At 39.3% G+C, this 13,126-nt stretch overlaps 1 protein-coding gene and 1 non-coding gene across 2 annotated transcripts; both read left to right on the forward strand.

Annotated features, from left to right (window-relative positions):
- The first annotated feature begins 4,849 nt into the window (after positions 1–4,849).
- Positions 4,850–4,931, forward strand: TRNAS-UGA. Its single transcript has one exon. It is a non-coding gene; the product is annotated as a tRNA-Ser (tRNA).
- Positions 4,932–6,033: 1,102 nt separating this feature from the next.
- On the forward strand, positions 6,034–7,881 carry LOC121794446 (histidine-containing phosphotransfer protein 1-like). The gene is made up of 6 exons (XM_042192608.1): positions 6,034–6,260; positions 6,530–6,660; positions 6,745–6,813; positions 7,037–7,108; positions 7,438–7,510; positions 7,619–7,881. Exons 1-6 carry the CDS (start codon positions 6,198–6,200, stop codon positions 7,670–7,672), a joined length of 462 nt encoding a protein of 153 aa, XP_042048542.1. The 5' UTR covers positions 6,034–6,197; the 3' UTR covers positions 7,673–7,881.
- The last annotated feature ends 5,245 nt before the right edge of the window (positions 7,882–13,126 follow it).

Raw genomic sequence — 13,126 nt, forward strand, 5'->3', positions numbered from 1 at the left:
CTGCCGAACTAATATAGCTGCTTTGTACTCAAGGAGATGGAGATACTTCACTGGAAACGGCTGTACTCTTCGGCTTTAGACGAAGCTGAGAAAAGAGCTATAGCCGATCAGACGAAGAATGACGAGCTTCTGGCTCGTTTAGTGAAGCTGGAGGCCGATAATAAGGACTTGGAGTCCGATAAGAAGGATCTGGAGGCCGAGCTGAACACTGCCGTCGCTGAGAGGACTGCGTATGAGGATTTTATCTGCAGGCGTGGGGGAATGACCATCTCTGAAGTTCAGGAACGAGTTGACGAACTGTGGGAGGAATATAATGTACTCCGGAGGAACAATGCGCTGGAGAGCTCGGCTTGCCAACAAGTCGTGAAATCATTGCGGCGCTGGGCTTCTCGGTACGACATAGTTCTTGCCCGGCGTCCCTCAATTGAGAGATTCCTCAGGCATTTCCCGCCAACAGATGCTAGTACTCCAGCTCAAACCTCTGATTCACTTGCTCAAAACCCTACTCCAAGTCAGCAACGAACTCAGGGACAACCGGAGACGTCAAGTCGAGGACGAACTGAAGTTCGCAGAGGAGCTGTGGTTATGAGCGAGCAAGATCGGCAAATGCTTCGTGAAGAGACTCTTCGCCGCCGAGGTGCTAGGGCTTCCCGGGCTCAGAGAAGAGGTGGCAGGTCGATTAGAGCATCTCGTCGACCTGCTTATTCTGCGGCTGCCTGGAACGCCCGAACTCAGCTTCACGAGGATTTTGTGAATAGATGGCTCAACTTTAGCAACCCTGGACAGTATAATAGTCCTTTGTAATAGCGTAACGCCATCTCGTAGGGTAGCGGAGTTGTGTGCCGAACAAGATTTGAAAAATGAAATTTTGTTTTCGCTTCTAACACTCTGCATTTACAGCTTAGCGAAAAATTTCATCGTACTTGTCCTCGGTCTTATGAAGTAAACTTCTTTGACCGGACTTGGTCCTTGGTCTTATGAAGTAAACTTCTTTGACCGGACTTGGTCCTTGGTCTGATGAAATAAACATCTTTGACCGGACTCGTCTTTGGTCTGATGAAATAAACATCTTTGACCGGACTCGTCTTTGGTCTGATGAAATAAACATCTTTGACCGGACTCGTCTTGGGTCTGATGAAATAAACATCTTTGACCGGACTCGTCTTTGGTCTGATGAAATAAACATCTTTGACCGGACTCGTCTTTGTGTTCTAATTTGGCGATTTTTATCGCCGGGATCGAACTTTCCCTTGTCCTAATTCGGCGAGTTTTATCGCGTGGATCGGACTTTCCCAGTTAACCGAAGTGGTCTTATGCAGTAAACCTCTTTGACTAGACATGGTCGTCATCGGTCTTATGAGGTAAACTTCTTTGACCGAACTTGGTCGTCCTAATTCGGCGAGGTTTATCGCGTGGATCGGACTTTCCCTTATTGCAGTTCGTTTCAGACGAAGTGCTTATTTCTTAAGCCGAATTGTGGTCTTGTATCTTCCTGAGAAGCTTGGACTCACAATCGTTGGCTTATTGCAGTTCGTTTCAGACGAAGTGCTTATTTCTTAAGCCGAATTGTGGTCTTGTATCTTCCTGAGAAGCTTGGACTCACAATCGTTGGCTTATTGCAGTTCGTTTCAGACGAACTGCTTGTTTAAGCTGAATTGTGGTCTTGTATCCTCTTTAGAAGCTTTGACTCACAATCGTTGGCTCGTATATGTTCTAAGAAGGGGATCAGCCTTCGAAGAACAAGATACCTCAGTAACATTTGTAAGAGACGACACGCACATAGACAGACAAAACGCACAGATAAAACGCACAGAGACAAACAAAGACCAAGCAAACCAAAGAAAGCACATTGACCGAACAGAACTCAAGACTGACTGACCGGACTGTCTCTTACAAATGAAACTTTTTGAGGTTGGAAACGTACCATGTTCGGGGTACTTGTGCTCCTGACACGTGAGTCAATTTGTAAGACCCTTTGCCGAGGACTTCTGACACCCGATATGGACCTTCCCATGTGGGTTCGAGTTCGCCCAGCTTTTCTGCTCGGCTTACTTCGTTGTTTCTCAAGACGAGATCTCCCACTTGAAATTGCAGCTTCTTCACCCTTTGGTTGTAATACCGGGCTACTTGCTCCTTGTACTTGGCTGCTTTTATGCAGGCCAATTCTCTTCTTTCTTCGGCAAGATCTAGTTCGGCTCTCAGTCCGTCACCATTCATTTCTAAGGAGAAATTGAGTTCGGGGACTGGGTATGCCGATCTAAACCGGAATCACGGCTTCAGTGCCGTACACCATTGAGTTCGGCTCCGGTGTGACTTCGGTCATTTCGCCTGCCTCTGACTCCGGCTGCTGTGATTGCTATGCTTGATGGTGCCGAACTGATTGCTCGGCACTTTTAAGCGCAATCTGCGAACACACTTGCTCTTTTTCGATCACCTCGGATGACCGCTATCCCTCCTTTGGTGGGGAAGGTGTTCGGCGAGGAAGCCTCTGATCGCTATGATCGGGCTTCTTTTCGTCTCCTCTAGATGAGCTGTCTAAAGACCGTTTTCGACGGTCTGCCTCATCGGCTCGGGAGAACTGGTCCGCAATGTCCCACATCTCTTGAGCTGTTTGCGGACTGCATTCCACGAGCTTTCTGTAGAGAGCTCCGGGCAGGATTCCATTTTGGAATGTCGAAATGACAAGTAGATCGTTGAGATCATCTACTTGTAGGCATTCCTTGTGGAATCTCGTCATGAAGTCGCTGATCTTTTCGTCGCGACCTTGACGTATAGAAAGCAGCTGAGCCGAAGTGATCCGGGCTTCCGCTTTCTGAAAGAACCTCCTGTGGAAAGCATCCATTAGATCTCGGTAAGATCTAATGCTGCCTTGGGGGAGGCTATCGAACCACCTTCGCGCGTTCCCGATAAGCAGCTCGGGGAACAGCTTGCACATGTGGACCTCGTTGAGACCCTGGTTCGCCATGTTATATTGATAGCGTCCCAAGAAATCATGAGGATCCACGAGTCCGTCATAGGTTATCGACGGAGTTCGGTAGTTCTGTGGTAGGGGAGTTCGGGTAATATCGCCCGAGAACGGAGTCCTCAATGCTCCGTATATGGCGAACCCGACATTTCTTCGGTATGGAGGAGATGGAGTTCTCCTGTGATTCCGGTACCGAGGATTCTTTCTCCTGGAAGACATGACACTACTGCGGTAGTGACTGTCTCGTATGGAGGGAGAGGGAGAATCCGCCGTTTTCGTCTCCGGCTGCTTTTGGCTTTTTTGCAGGAAGGTTAAGAATTCCTCCTGCTTTTCAGCCAAAAACAGCTTGACAGCCTCGTTCAAATCGGGCTGCTGGGAAGACTCGGTGTGACGGCTTTTGGAGCGGCTAGTTCCTTCATCGTGAAAACTGGAAGTAGCTGTCTCCCGAGGCTGTTTTCCGGACCTGCGGGCTGGACTAGCTTCCTCATGGTTTTCACGAACGGTATTACGGGTAGTATGTGATCTGGTATGCATTTTTTTTGGGGTGGAAAAAGGGTCAAAAATTCGCTTTATCACAAATTTGGTTCTCTGTTTCCTACAGACGGCGCCAGTGATGGATCCGCGAATTTCTGATGTTAGTAAATGCTGGTAGAGAATACAAATCACGACACAGAGAATTTACGTGGTTCGATTTACTGAGGTAAATCTACGTCCACGGGAAGAAAAGAGGGCAGAGTTGTATTGCTTGATCTGTTTTCTACAGCTTACAATACAGACTTGCTATTTGATATTTTATCTCTAGAGAGCGAGAGAGTCCAACCCTATCTATCTGATCTAGGTTCTATTTATACAAAGGACCAAGATCGTGGCATGCAGCACCATTTACTAGGTAGTGGATGTCGTGGAGATCGTGGCCTAAGATCGTGGATGTAGCGTAGGTCATGGCCTACGATCGTGGCCTGAGTTGACACCACGTGGTAGTGGGTGTGTTGGAAGTTGTGGAAATCCTGCATGGGTCCACTAACTCCTTGTTCGGTCGAATACTGAGACCGAACTGCTTTGGTTGCCGATCTGAGAGTAGAGCTTGATGCCGACCTGAGAGCAGAGCTTGATTGGTTGGCTTTTACCGAGCTGTAGGCTGAGGCCGAACTCTTTGGTAATGCCGAACTCATACTCTTCCTTGGGCTTTGGGCTGATGGGCCGTTGGTTGCCGATCTGAGAGTAGAGCTTGATGCCGACCTGAGAGCAGAGCTTGATTGGTTGGCTTTTACCGAGCTGTAGGCTGAGGCCGAACTCTTTGGTAATGCCGAACTCATACTCTTCCTTGGGCTTTGGGCTGATGGGCCGTTGGTTGCCGATCTGAGAGTAGAGCTTGATGCCGACCTGAGAGCAGAGCTTGATTGGTTGGCTTTTACCGAGCTGTAGGCTGAGGCCGAACTCTTTGGTAATGCCGAACTCATACTCTTCCTTGGGCTTTGGGCTGATGGGCCGTCATTGCTGTTGGGCTTGTTTAGTACGCACCCCATCAGTACTCTTATGTAGGTGGAGACTGAAATAGCTAGGATATAAGAATATAGTCATATTGAAATTGATATAGATATTACAGGGATAGTTATGCAAACATTCAAGAATGTTGGCATATATGCTGACACCTATGCATGTTTTCATGTGACTTATTTATCTAGTTGCTTAGTGTTCCAATTTATCTTATCAACTCTTTCTATCCATAAGTGAACACTACAACTATACAACAGCAAAGAAGAGTACCATCATTAATGTGTCTCACATTCGAGTTCACCATACTTCAATTTAATATTTTGTTTACCCCGCATCGTTAGTATATTCCGTTATAAATATCTTATATTTGACATTTTAATGCAAGGTGTCGATATGTCCGAGTGGTTAAGGAGACAGACTTGAAATCTGTTGGGCTTCGCCCGCGCAGGTTCGAACCCTGCTGTCGACGGTTTTTTTTTTGTTTTCTTGTTCCTGGAATTAAAATTTATTTTTTTGATTTTCATGAATATTATGAGCATTGGCAACAGTTTTTACCGTTCTATGCCAGGAAAAATGGAACCGATGCAGATCTTGTTGCAAGACATCCATTGCGACAACACTCAATGCTTTGTCTATTGCTAAATGTGTTTTGATAAAACTTAAAGGTTTTGGGTTCAAAATCCAACTCCATTTTTTTAATAAATGTTTATTTGTAATTTTTTAATTTTTTTTCTTTGATTTTTCTCGTGGGATGTTTATAAGTATTTCGCTATTATGTGTATTTCATTTGTATAATTTGCGTGTGAATATTTTAACTTTAATGAATCTTATTTTTAATTAAATCAAAAATAATTTAATTATATTTCATAATAAATACATTGAAATAAGAAATAAATTAAAAATTAAAAGTGAGACTCATGAATAGTTAAAGAAAAATGACTGAATGTAAATAGGTAAAAACTAAAAAGTATATGAGATCCATAAATTTTGTAGTGAATGAATGATTTAAAAAATATAACTGTGGACGTTCTCACTACGTAACCACATATTTTATCAACCTTTTATGCATTTATGATGGTATTTTGCATATCATTTGAAACTACTACATATGGAGACATAAGCGTATCGATAGTGACATACTCAACACACGAATATGCTCAAACGACGAAGTACATCATTGCACGGTGTTGGGCAACACTTCTATAGAAGGTGGCCTTTTATTTGATTTATTATTTATACCTTTTCTAATTTTATTTTTAGAAACTTTTTCTTTTCCATTTTTAACTCTCACTTTAAACTTTCGTAATTATTCGCCCTCAACCAGTCACGTTCCTATTTCCTTTTTCTAAATGTGAAAATAAAAAAAAGAGGAACAATGAATACAGTCTAGTATAAAGTAAAAATATAAACTTCGAATTATAGATGAAATACAAAAAAAAAAGCGATTTGCATTTTCCTTAAATGAAAGCTTACGTCATATCATAGAAAGATTTCCACTTTAGACGAAAAACCTATGATAATAATTTCCACTTAAGACGAAAAAACTAATCATTAATTAACCTATGAATTCTTAATTACCACTAATAACCTTTCCGTTGCTTTGGCAAGTCGATTTCTCTCACGTTTAAATCACACCCTTTGTTTCTCAATCCGATCTCTAACGACAAAAAGGAAGCCTTTGATTGCGTTGTGCGTACGGGTCAAGAGAGAGAATACACAGATTCTGAGCACAGCAATGGAGATTGTGGGGCAGCTGCAGAAACAGTTTGTTGACTTCTCTACTTCTCTTTACGGCGAGGTTTGTTTTTCTCTATTAATCTCCAAGCAATCATGATTTATTTGCAGAACTATCGAATCTTGATAGATTTTTTAAACAACTCTATGGATTTTGCCAATCTAACTTTTCTTCATGATTCCAATCAAGAATTTTCATTTAAGACTACTTGAAGAACTTTAAGAGGGCTTTTGTATTCTCAGAAAAAAAGTTGTTTTCAGGAATTTTGGAGAGGGCTCGTTAAATTTTGTTAATCTAACAATAATTGTCGGTTTTTAATTTTTGGGAAAAAGGGTTTCTTGGATGAACAGTATCTCCAGCTGCAGAAATTGCAAGATGAGAGCAACCCTGATTTCGTGTGTGAAGTTGTCTCACTCTTCTTTGATGATTCTGAGAAGCTTCTGAATAATTTGGCAACTGCTCTGTGAGTTTTATTGATTTCTCTGCTTCTTTTGTTAGATGCCTCCTAAATCTTTTATTTTCTATTTTTTTTGTGTGTTTTATGTAGTCAACAGCAGGTTGTAGATTTCAAGCAGGTTGATGCTCATGTTCATCAGTTCAAAGGCAGCAGTTCAAGGTAATAGTGATCAAGAATTTGATATAAACTGCACTGTTTCATCGATTCGAATTCATGAAGTTGAGATCTTATGGTTTGATTATGCCATCTGAATTTGTGTTTTGCAACTAACTGTTTGTGTTGAGAGCATGTAGACTTAGATCTGGCTGCAGTTCTAGGCGGGTTGCTCGTTTTCTTCTAGTTGTTTACCGCATTGTTTGATCCTCGTTCCATCTAATACCAGCATAGGTGCACAAAGAGTGAAGAACATGTGTGTTGCATTCAGAAACTTCTGTGAAGAGAAGAACCTTGATGGGTGAGTTCTAGGCTTTCTGCTCATCTGATTCTTCGTTCTCAATGCGTGGATCAGAATGGAAACGAGGTTTATAGTTGCTGATTTATTCGTTTCGAATACTGGCTTGTTTTGATAAATGTTGTGTAGATTAGATCATCATAACTGCTAATAAGAGCATTTTCACGTTTAAGAATTCTCTTAGCAATACCTTGCGATTCTCGGGACCTAAATGTGCTTCAGTCCTTGCCAAGGCTTCAAATGTAGCCCACCCTCATTCCAAAGTATGCTTATAGGTATCAGTCATATGTTGTGATCGACTCATAATTGATGATAGTATTGTTTGGATGCAGGTGTTTGAGGTGCTTGCAGCAATTAAATCACGAGTATTTTCTTGTAAAGAATAAGCTCGAAACATTGTTTAGGGTAAGTTTTGTGTGTGATTTTTATAGGTAATCTATCTTGTTTGTTCCTCTAATATGTGCATTCTATCAGCTTATATTCTTTATGCATCTCTTTTGTTGAATGCTGCAGTTGGAGCGACAAATCGTGGAAGCCGGTGGGACAGTTCCCGTCATAGTCGCATGATGTTAGTTGTAGAGCTCAAGATATTGAGGTGAATGTTCTGTGTGAATTGAATTCCATTTTCTCTTGTGCTTGAGTTGTGAAAAAATTCTGCACTCATCTAGCCCTAAATTAATGCTTGTATTTTCAGACAGGAATATTCTGCTTATCACTGAATATTAGCTACTTATACCTTTGACTGATTCATTAAAAACTGCAACTTTTAGTTTCTACTTTCTGGAGTGTCTAACTTGAATCCTCAATCCTCTTCTATATCCAACAACACATATATAATCAAAAATTTCATCATTGCCTTTTGATTTACATATGATCTTGGGAGTACTCAAGACTGTTTTATCAAATGCAAGCCTGTTTGGTGTTTATGTCTATTTTCTTTGTTTAATTAAATGCAGTCAGGTTGAATAGAACGTCCAAACCATTTTGGGATTTAGATAGCTTATCTTTGTAATTTTAACCAAATGTCGTCGTGGTTTTATTTTAACAATTTATAGAATAGTTTTTATCCAAGAGCATATGTTCTTTCTCATTTTACTTGATCAAAGTTTAAGAATATTCAAAATACCAATTGATAAGAATTTTACGAATGATCTTTATTCATGAAACCACATTTTATTCACCAATCATTTCAGGTAACACTCACCCCAACAACTCCTTTATAGCAATAATAAGCGTAATAAAATTTTCTCAGCCAATCTGCCTTCTTTTATTTATCCCCATTGGGTTGGGCTGCAAGAATTATTTAAGTGGGCTCCAGTTTAACTTTTTTTATTGGGCTGGGATTTATTATGCTTGGGTCGATAGGTTTTTAAATGAGCATTGGGCTATTCCGACGGTTCAATAATTCTGAGATGACTATTTAATCTCTAGATTTATTTAGTTTCCCGAATGATTAATTCAAAGAACTTAGTGTTTCTGAATTTATTAACGCCATTAATTAAATTAGGAAGACTTTAGAAATTCCATAAGAAAGAATCAGGAATAAAATGAACACCACGTAGGAAGCATGCATTCTTTTAAGTTAAACGACTTCTTAAAGTTGATTAACATGTCATCTCTATTTTGAAAAGGATATCACCACAAGCAAGTAAAGATCAGAGCTAGAATTTCTAAAAAAGAGACTTAAGCTTACGGAATGGACTTTCTTTAAGATAAAGAAACATTTTCAAGTATGATTAAAGTTATTTATCTTTTAAGTATGTTTTGTTTTGCCTTGTTTTTGGCTTTAACAATGCTTATCTGTTTGTCTAGTAAGGGGAACGCCCCTACTACACTAGTTTAGTTTAATCGAATTCAGGTCCTTAGTCATGGTAAACCGAGCTTGCTATCTTTAGCTAAGTGAGGTTGTGGGAGAATTGTATCAGAGCAATTCTTTTTAACCCTTTGAATCCAAGAGTCTTTTTTCAATCTTAGTCTTGAATAGGAATAGTACTAAGTAGACTAAAAGGTTAAACGTCGAAGTCCCAACACTCGTTACACTCAACCAGAAAAAGGTAAACAGTTTTCAAAAGAGAAAATGGAGAAAGTTTTGTACAGTAAAGGAAGAGGTAACACATTCTCTCTGAGTGATAGATTTCGGTTTAAGAGGACGAAGTGCTTTGGTATGTTTTAAGAAAAGAGTGAGATTTGAAATTTGAGAAGTTATAACTAGTTTCTTTTAGGAATTTTGAGATTTAGGTAAGAGAAACATGTACTTTGAATTGAAAGTTCCAAATTTTTTGTAATGATGAAGGAAAAAAGTATCTTTCACAGCGAAGCTTATGACACATGAAACTATTAAGTACAGAATTGAGACTTTCCATACAGACATAGAATGCTTTAAGATGCTGTCCTCTTTTTGAACATGGTTCGACCTTGAACTGAAGATAATATATACAATTTCACTATCGCTTTACTGAGCGATAAAAACAAAGATATTGAGAAAAAGCGAAATTACGAGGAAGAGCTCAACAAGAGAATGATATCGAGATGAAAAGAAATTCCAAGAGAGAGAGTTTGAGACAAGAGATGCAGATCGAGAAAGAATTAGTTAATCTTGAAGTGAAAATTAGTACTCCTTCTGCACCAACTAAGTTGATTTGTATTCCTTTTTTGAGCTGTCCTAACTAAGTTGAGTAACTTTCTTTTTTGATAAAAAATAAAACATCTGATCACTCTCTTTATTCCGTTACCTACTTTATTGACTAGATGTTTCTTTCGAACAATTTATTGATGAGAAGAACCCTATTTTTTTCAACGTTTTTCATTACATTTAGTATTAAACCTATTATTATGAAATGATTACAAAAAGTTATGCCAGAACGATGTGGTAACAAATGGATATAGAATGTTGTGCTAACTTTTATGGTAATAAATTAGAATGCCTCCAAGACGAGCGGGGCGACCGCGAAATGTGGAAGTGCCTAAAAATGAATCAGAAGGAAATGAAGGAGGAAGGGGAATACCGCCGCCGCCGCCGCCTTCTTCACCCCCACATGAACAAAGTATTGAGGAACTAGTCCTAAGCCAAAACCCACCTGTGTTTAATGGGATGGGAGACCCGGCTACTGCCGAGACATGGATACGCAGTGTGGAGCGTATTTTTAACTTCTTGCGTTGCACTAACCAAGAACGCCTTAATTGCGCGACTTTTCTGTTGACGGGATCAACCGACTATTGGTGGGAAGCTCGGAGTAAGACCATGACTCCGGAACAACTGGCACAGTTGACTTGGGAGGATTTCAAGACTGGAATATATGACAAATATATTCCAAAGAGTTACCGTAAGGCAAAGGAAATTGAGTTTTACAATCTGGAGTAAGGCCAAATGTCTGTGGCAGAATATAATTGGATGTTTTGTAACATGTCTCGATATGCATGTGACCAGGTCGATACTGTCTGAGGCACGAGATCATAATAGTATTGGCCGCTCATGGAGGACTGTCCTACCGTGAGTCCCTCAAATGAGCACTCTATATCGAGGAAGTTGTGCTCGAGGAGAGATCCGTGGTGAATTATGCTCCAACACTTTCGCCACAACAACATAATTTTCAAAAGAAGAGGAATTGGGATGGGGACCAAATCCTACATGAGCATAAGAAACAACAGACTGCCCGAAACTGCCCGCATGATGGTGGGAGACAAGACGTTCATAATCAGAGGGGTGGATACCGACCTAAGTCCCCTTTCTGCGTTAAGTGCTCCAGGAACCACTTTGGGGAGTACAAGGCTGGGACTGATGAATGTTACCACTATGGCTGGAGTGGACATTTCTCTAGGGAATGCCCAAACAAAAATGCTGGAATGGGGGGAAGGCAACTATCAAGGACCACACCTCTTACTGCAGGCACTTCAGACTGAGCCAAGAGTAAACCCAACTCTGCCTCTACACCTACAACAACATCATGCCTATGAGGAATCAACTTGGGAATCGGAAGACAAATGAAGGAAACACTAGCAACTGTTCGAATGACGTATATAAATTTTGGGATGCAAATTTTATTAATGTGGGTAGAATGTGATGTCCCACCTTTTTCTTTTTAAATAGTTTGTTCGCGAGTAAACTTTTGACGTTTAACCACATGTCGTCTTGGTTTTATTTTGACAATATATGGAATAGTTTTTATCCAAGAGCCCATGTTCTTTTGCTCCTCCGTCCCAAAGTAGTTGAGTCGTATTCCTTTTTTGTTGTCTCAAGGTAACTAAGTCATTTTCTTAAATCTCGTGCACAAAAGAAACGCCCCAACTATCTTGGGACGAAGGGAGTACGTTTTACTTGATTGAAGATAAGAGTATTCGAAATAATGATCTTTATTCATGAAACCACGTTTTTTTTTATTGGATTAAGCGACGGGTAAGAGTGATGTGAATGGAATCAAAGAATGAGATATCTTTTATTAATGAAAAAAAAAAGAAATTACAATGTTTGGAAATGGAATAAAACCAATGAACTAAGTCTTTGAATATAACAAGTCCAACTATTCTTACTTCATGCATTTGGGCTAAGATCTATCTTTTTTCTTTTTCTTCTTCAAACTCATTTACTTTGACTCTAACCATCTTTAAGCATGGTATGTTAGGCCAAAACTTCAGTCTCCAAATCTTCACATCAAATCTGTCTTGTGATTATCCCAAAATCTGTTACCGCAATTGCTGGACCACCCTAAAAAAGAAGAACAAGAACCAGTTTTATCCAATCACAAATTCCTTTACTAAATCCCAGCAGTTGATTTCAATCTATATATGGGTGGAAGCACTTCAGCATTAGTTTTTTCTCTACACGACGTTAGGATAGGTTTAATTAACTACTATTTAGCTTCTAAAATTACTCTGCTTGACATGGATTGTGTATTGAGAAAGTAATTTGATTCACAATTATTAAATTCAAGCGTTTGATGAAAAGATGGAAAGTAATATGATTCCTAATTATTAAAATCCCATGTTTAGTGAAATTATAATCTCTTCGTCCCATATAAATAGACCATATTTCTTTTTTCGTCTGTTTCATAGAAATAGTTCATAAACATTTATGACAACCTTATTCTCATTTGTTTTTACTTTATTGTTTATGGGTCCCACCATTCACTACACAATTTCAATTATTTTTTCTCCTTCTCTTTTAATCTAACAATTATACATTAAAACATGTGTCAACCCCTTTGGACCTAGCTCTATACAGGAGAGAGTAAGAAAATAAGGAAAGTAATCTGATTTCTTAAAATAAGAAAAATTATGTATAATTTTAGGATTTTTGTTTCCTCAGCCAAACCTAGGTATTCATTTTCCCCAAGTTAGGATTTTTAAAACATACACGTCCCTTCTCTTCTGTTTGTGCATTCTTTTTATTTTCTTTCTCCAAACTCATCTCTGCAATCATTACTAATATATACTTACTTCAATATACATAAATCATTGTTACAGATTTTTGTTCTCATTTTTTTGGAACCAATACGATTTCTTGGTAGATTATCGTCGAGAGGTCATGGAACTTATAAAATGACTAGATCCACTTGTTGTGCTCCAGCTTTCCTAGAAACCAAGATGGATAGTGTTTGAGGATGTGCATCTGGCAAAAAATATTCAATAGACTAGACAAACCATATTGGCATGATGACCCGGTATGTCTTATTAATGATAATTTGACAAGTGGAGGTTCACATCATATTAATTAATGGGGAATTTACTTTTTAAGGAAGAAAATGAATAATCCAAAAACATGGTAATTGTTTTGAACTTTCCATATAGTAATATACCCTAACTCTTCCATGTTAATAGAGGCATTACATTTTCTGTCCTCGTTTTAGAAAAGAGTGATGCTAAATAGCCATAATGTAGCCGGCCATAAAGAGTTAATTTAGTCCATTTACATGTATAAAAAAATTAGAATTACCGATATAAACTTATATGTGTGTGAATGAACTTGTACGTTGATACTTATCTTTGAATTCCATTACGTAAAACACATTAATATCACGAATTACT

The sequence above is a fragment of the Salvia splendens genome, chromosome 3, assembly GCF_004379255.2.
Source record: "Salvia splendens isolate huo1 chromosome 3, SspV2, whole genome shotgun sequence".
NCBI lineage: Eukaryota > Viridiplantae > Streptophyta > Magnoliopsida > Lamiales > Lamiaceae > Salvia > Salvia splendens.

Excerpts from the sequence above, each read along its gene's own strand:
- LOC121794446 (XM_042192608.1), top strand. The coding sequence starts at position 6,198 with ATGGAGATTGTGGGGCAGCTGCAGAAACAGTTTGTTGACTTCTCTACT. Across the intron at positions 6,661-6,744 it reads AATAATTTGGCAACTGCTCT|TCAACAGCAGGTTGTAGATT; the intron begins GTGAGTTTTATT and ends TGTTTTATGTAG. Across the intron at positions 6,814-7,036 it reads TTCAAAGGCAGCAGTTCAAG|CATAGGTGCACAAAGAGTGA; the intron begins GTAATAGTGATC and ends ATCTAATACCAG.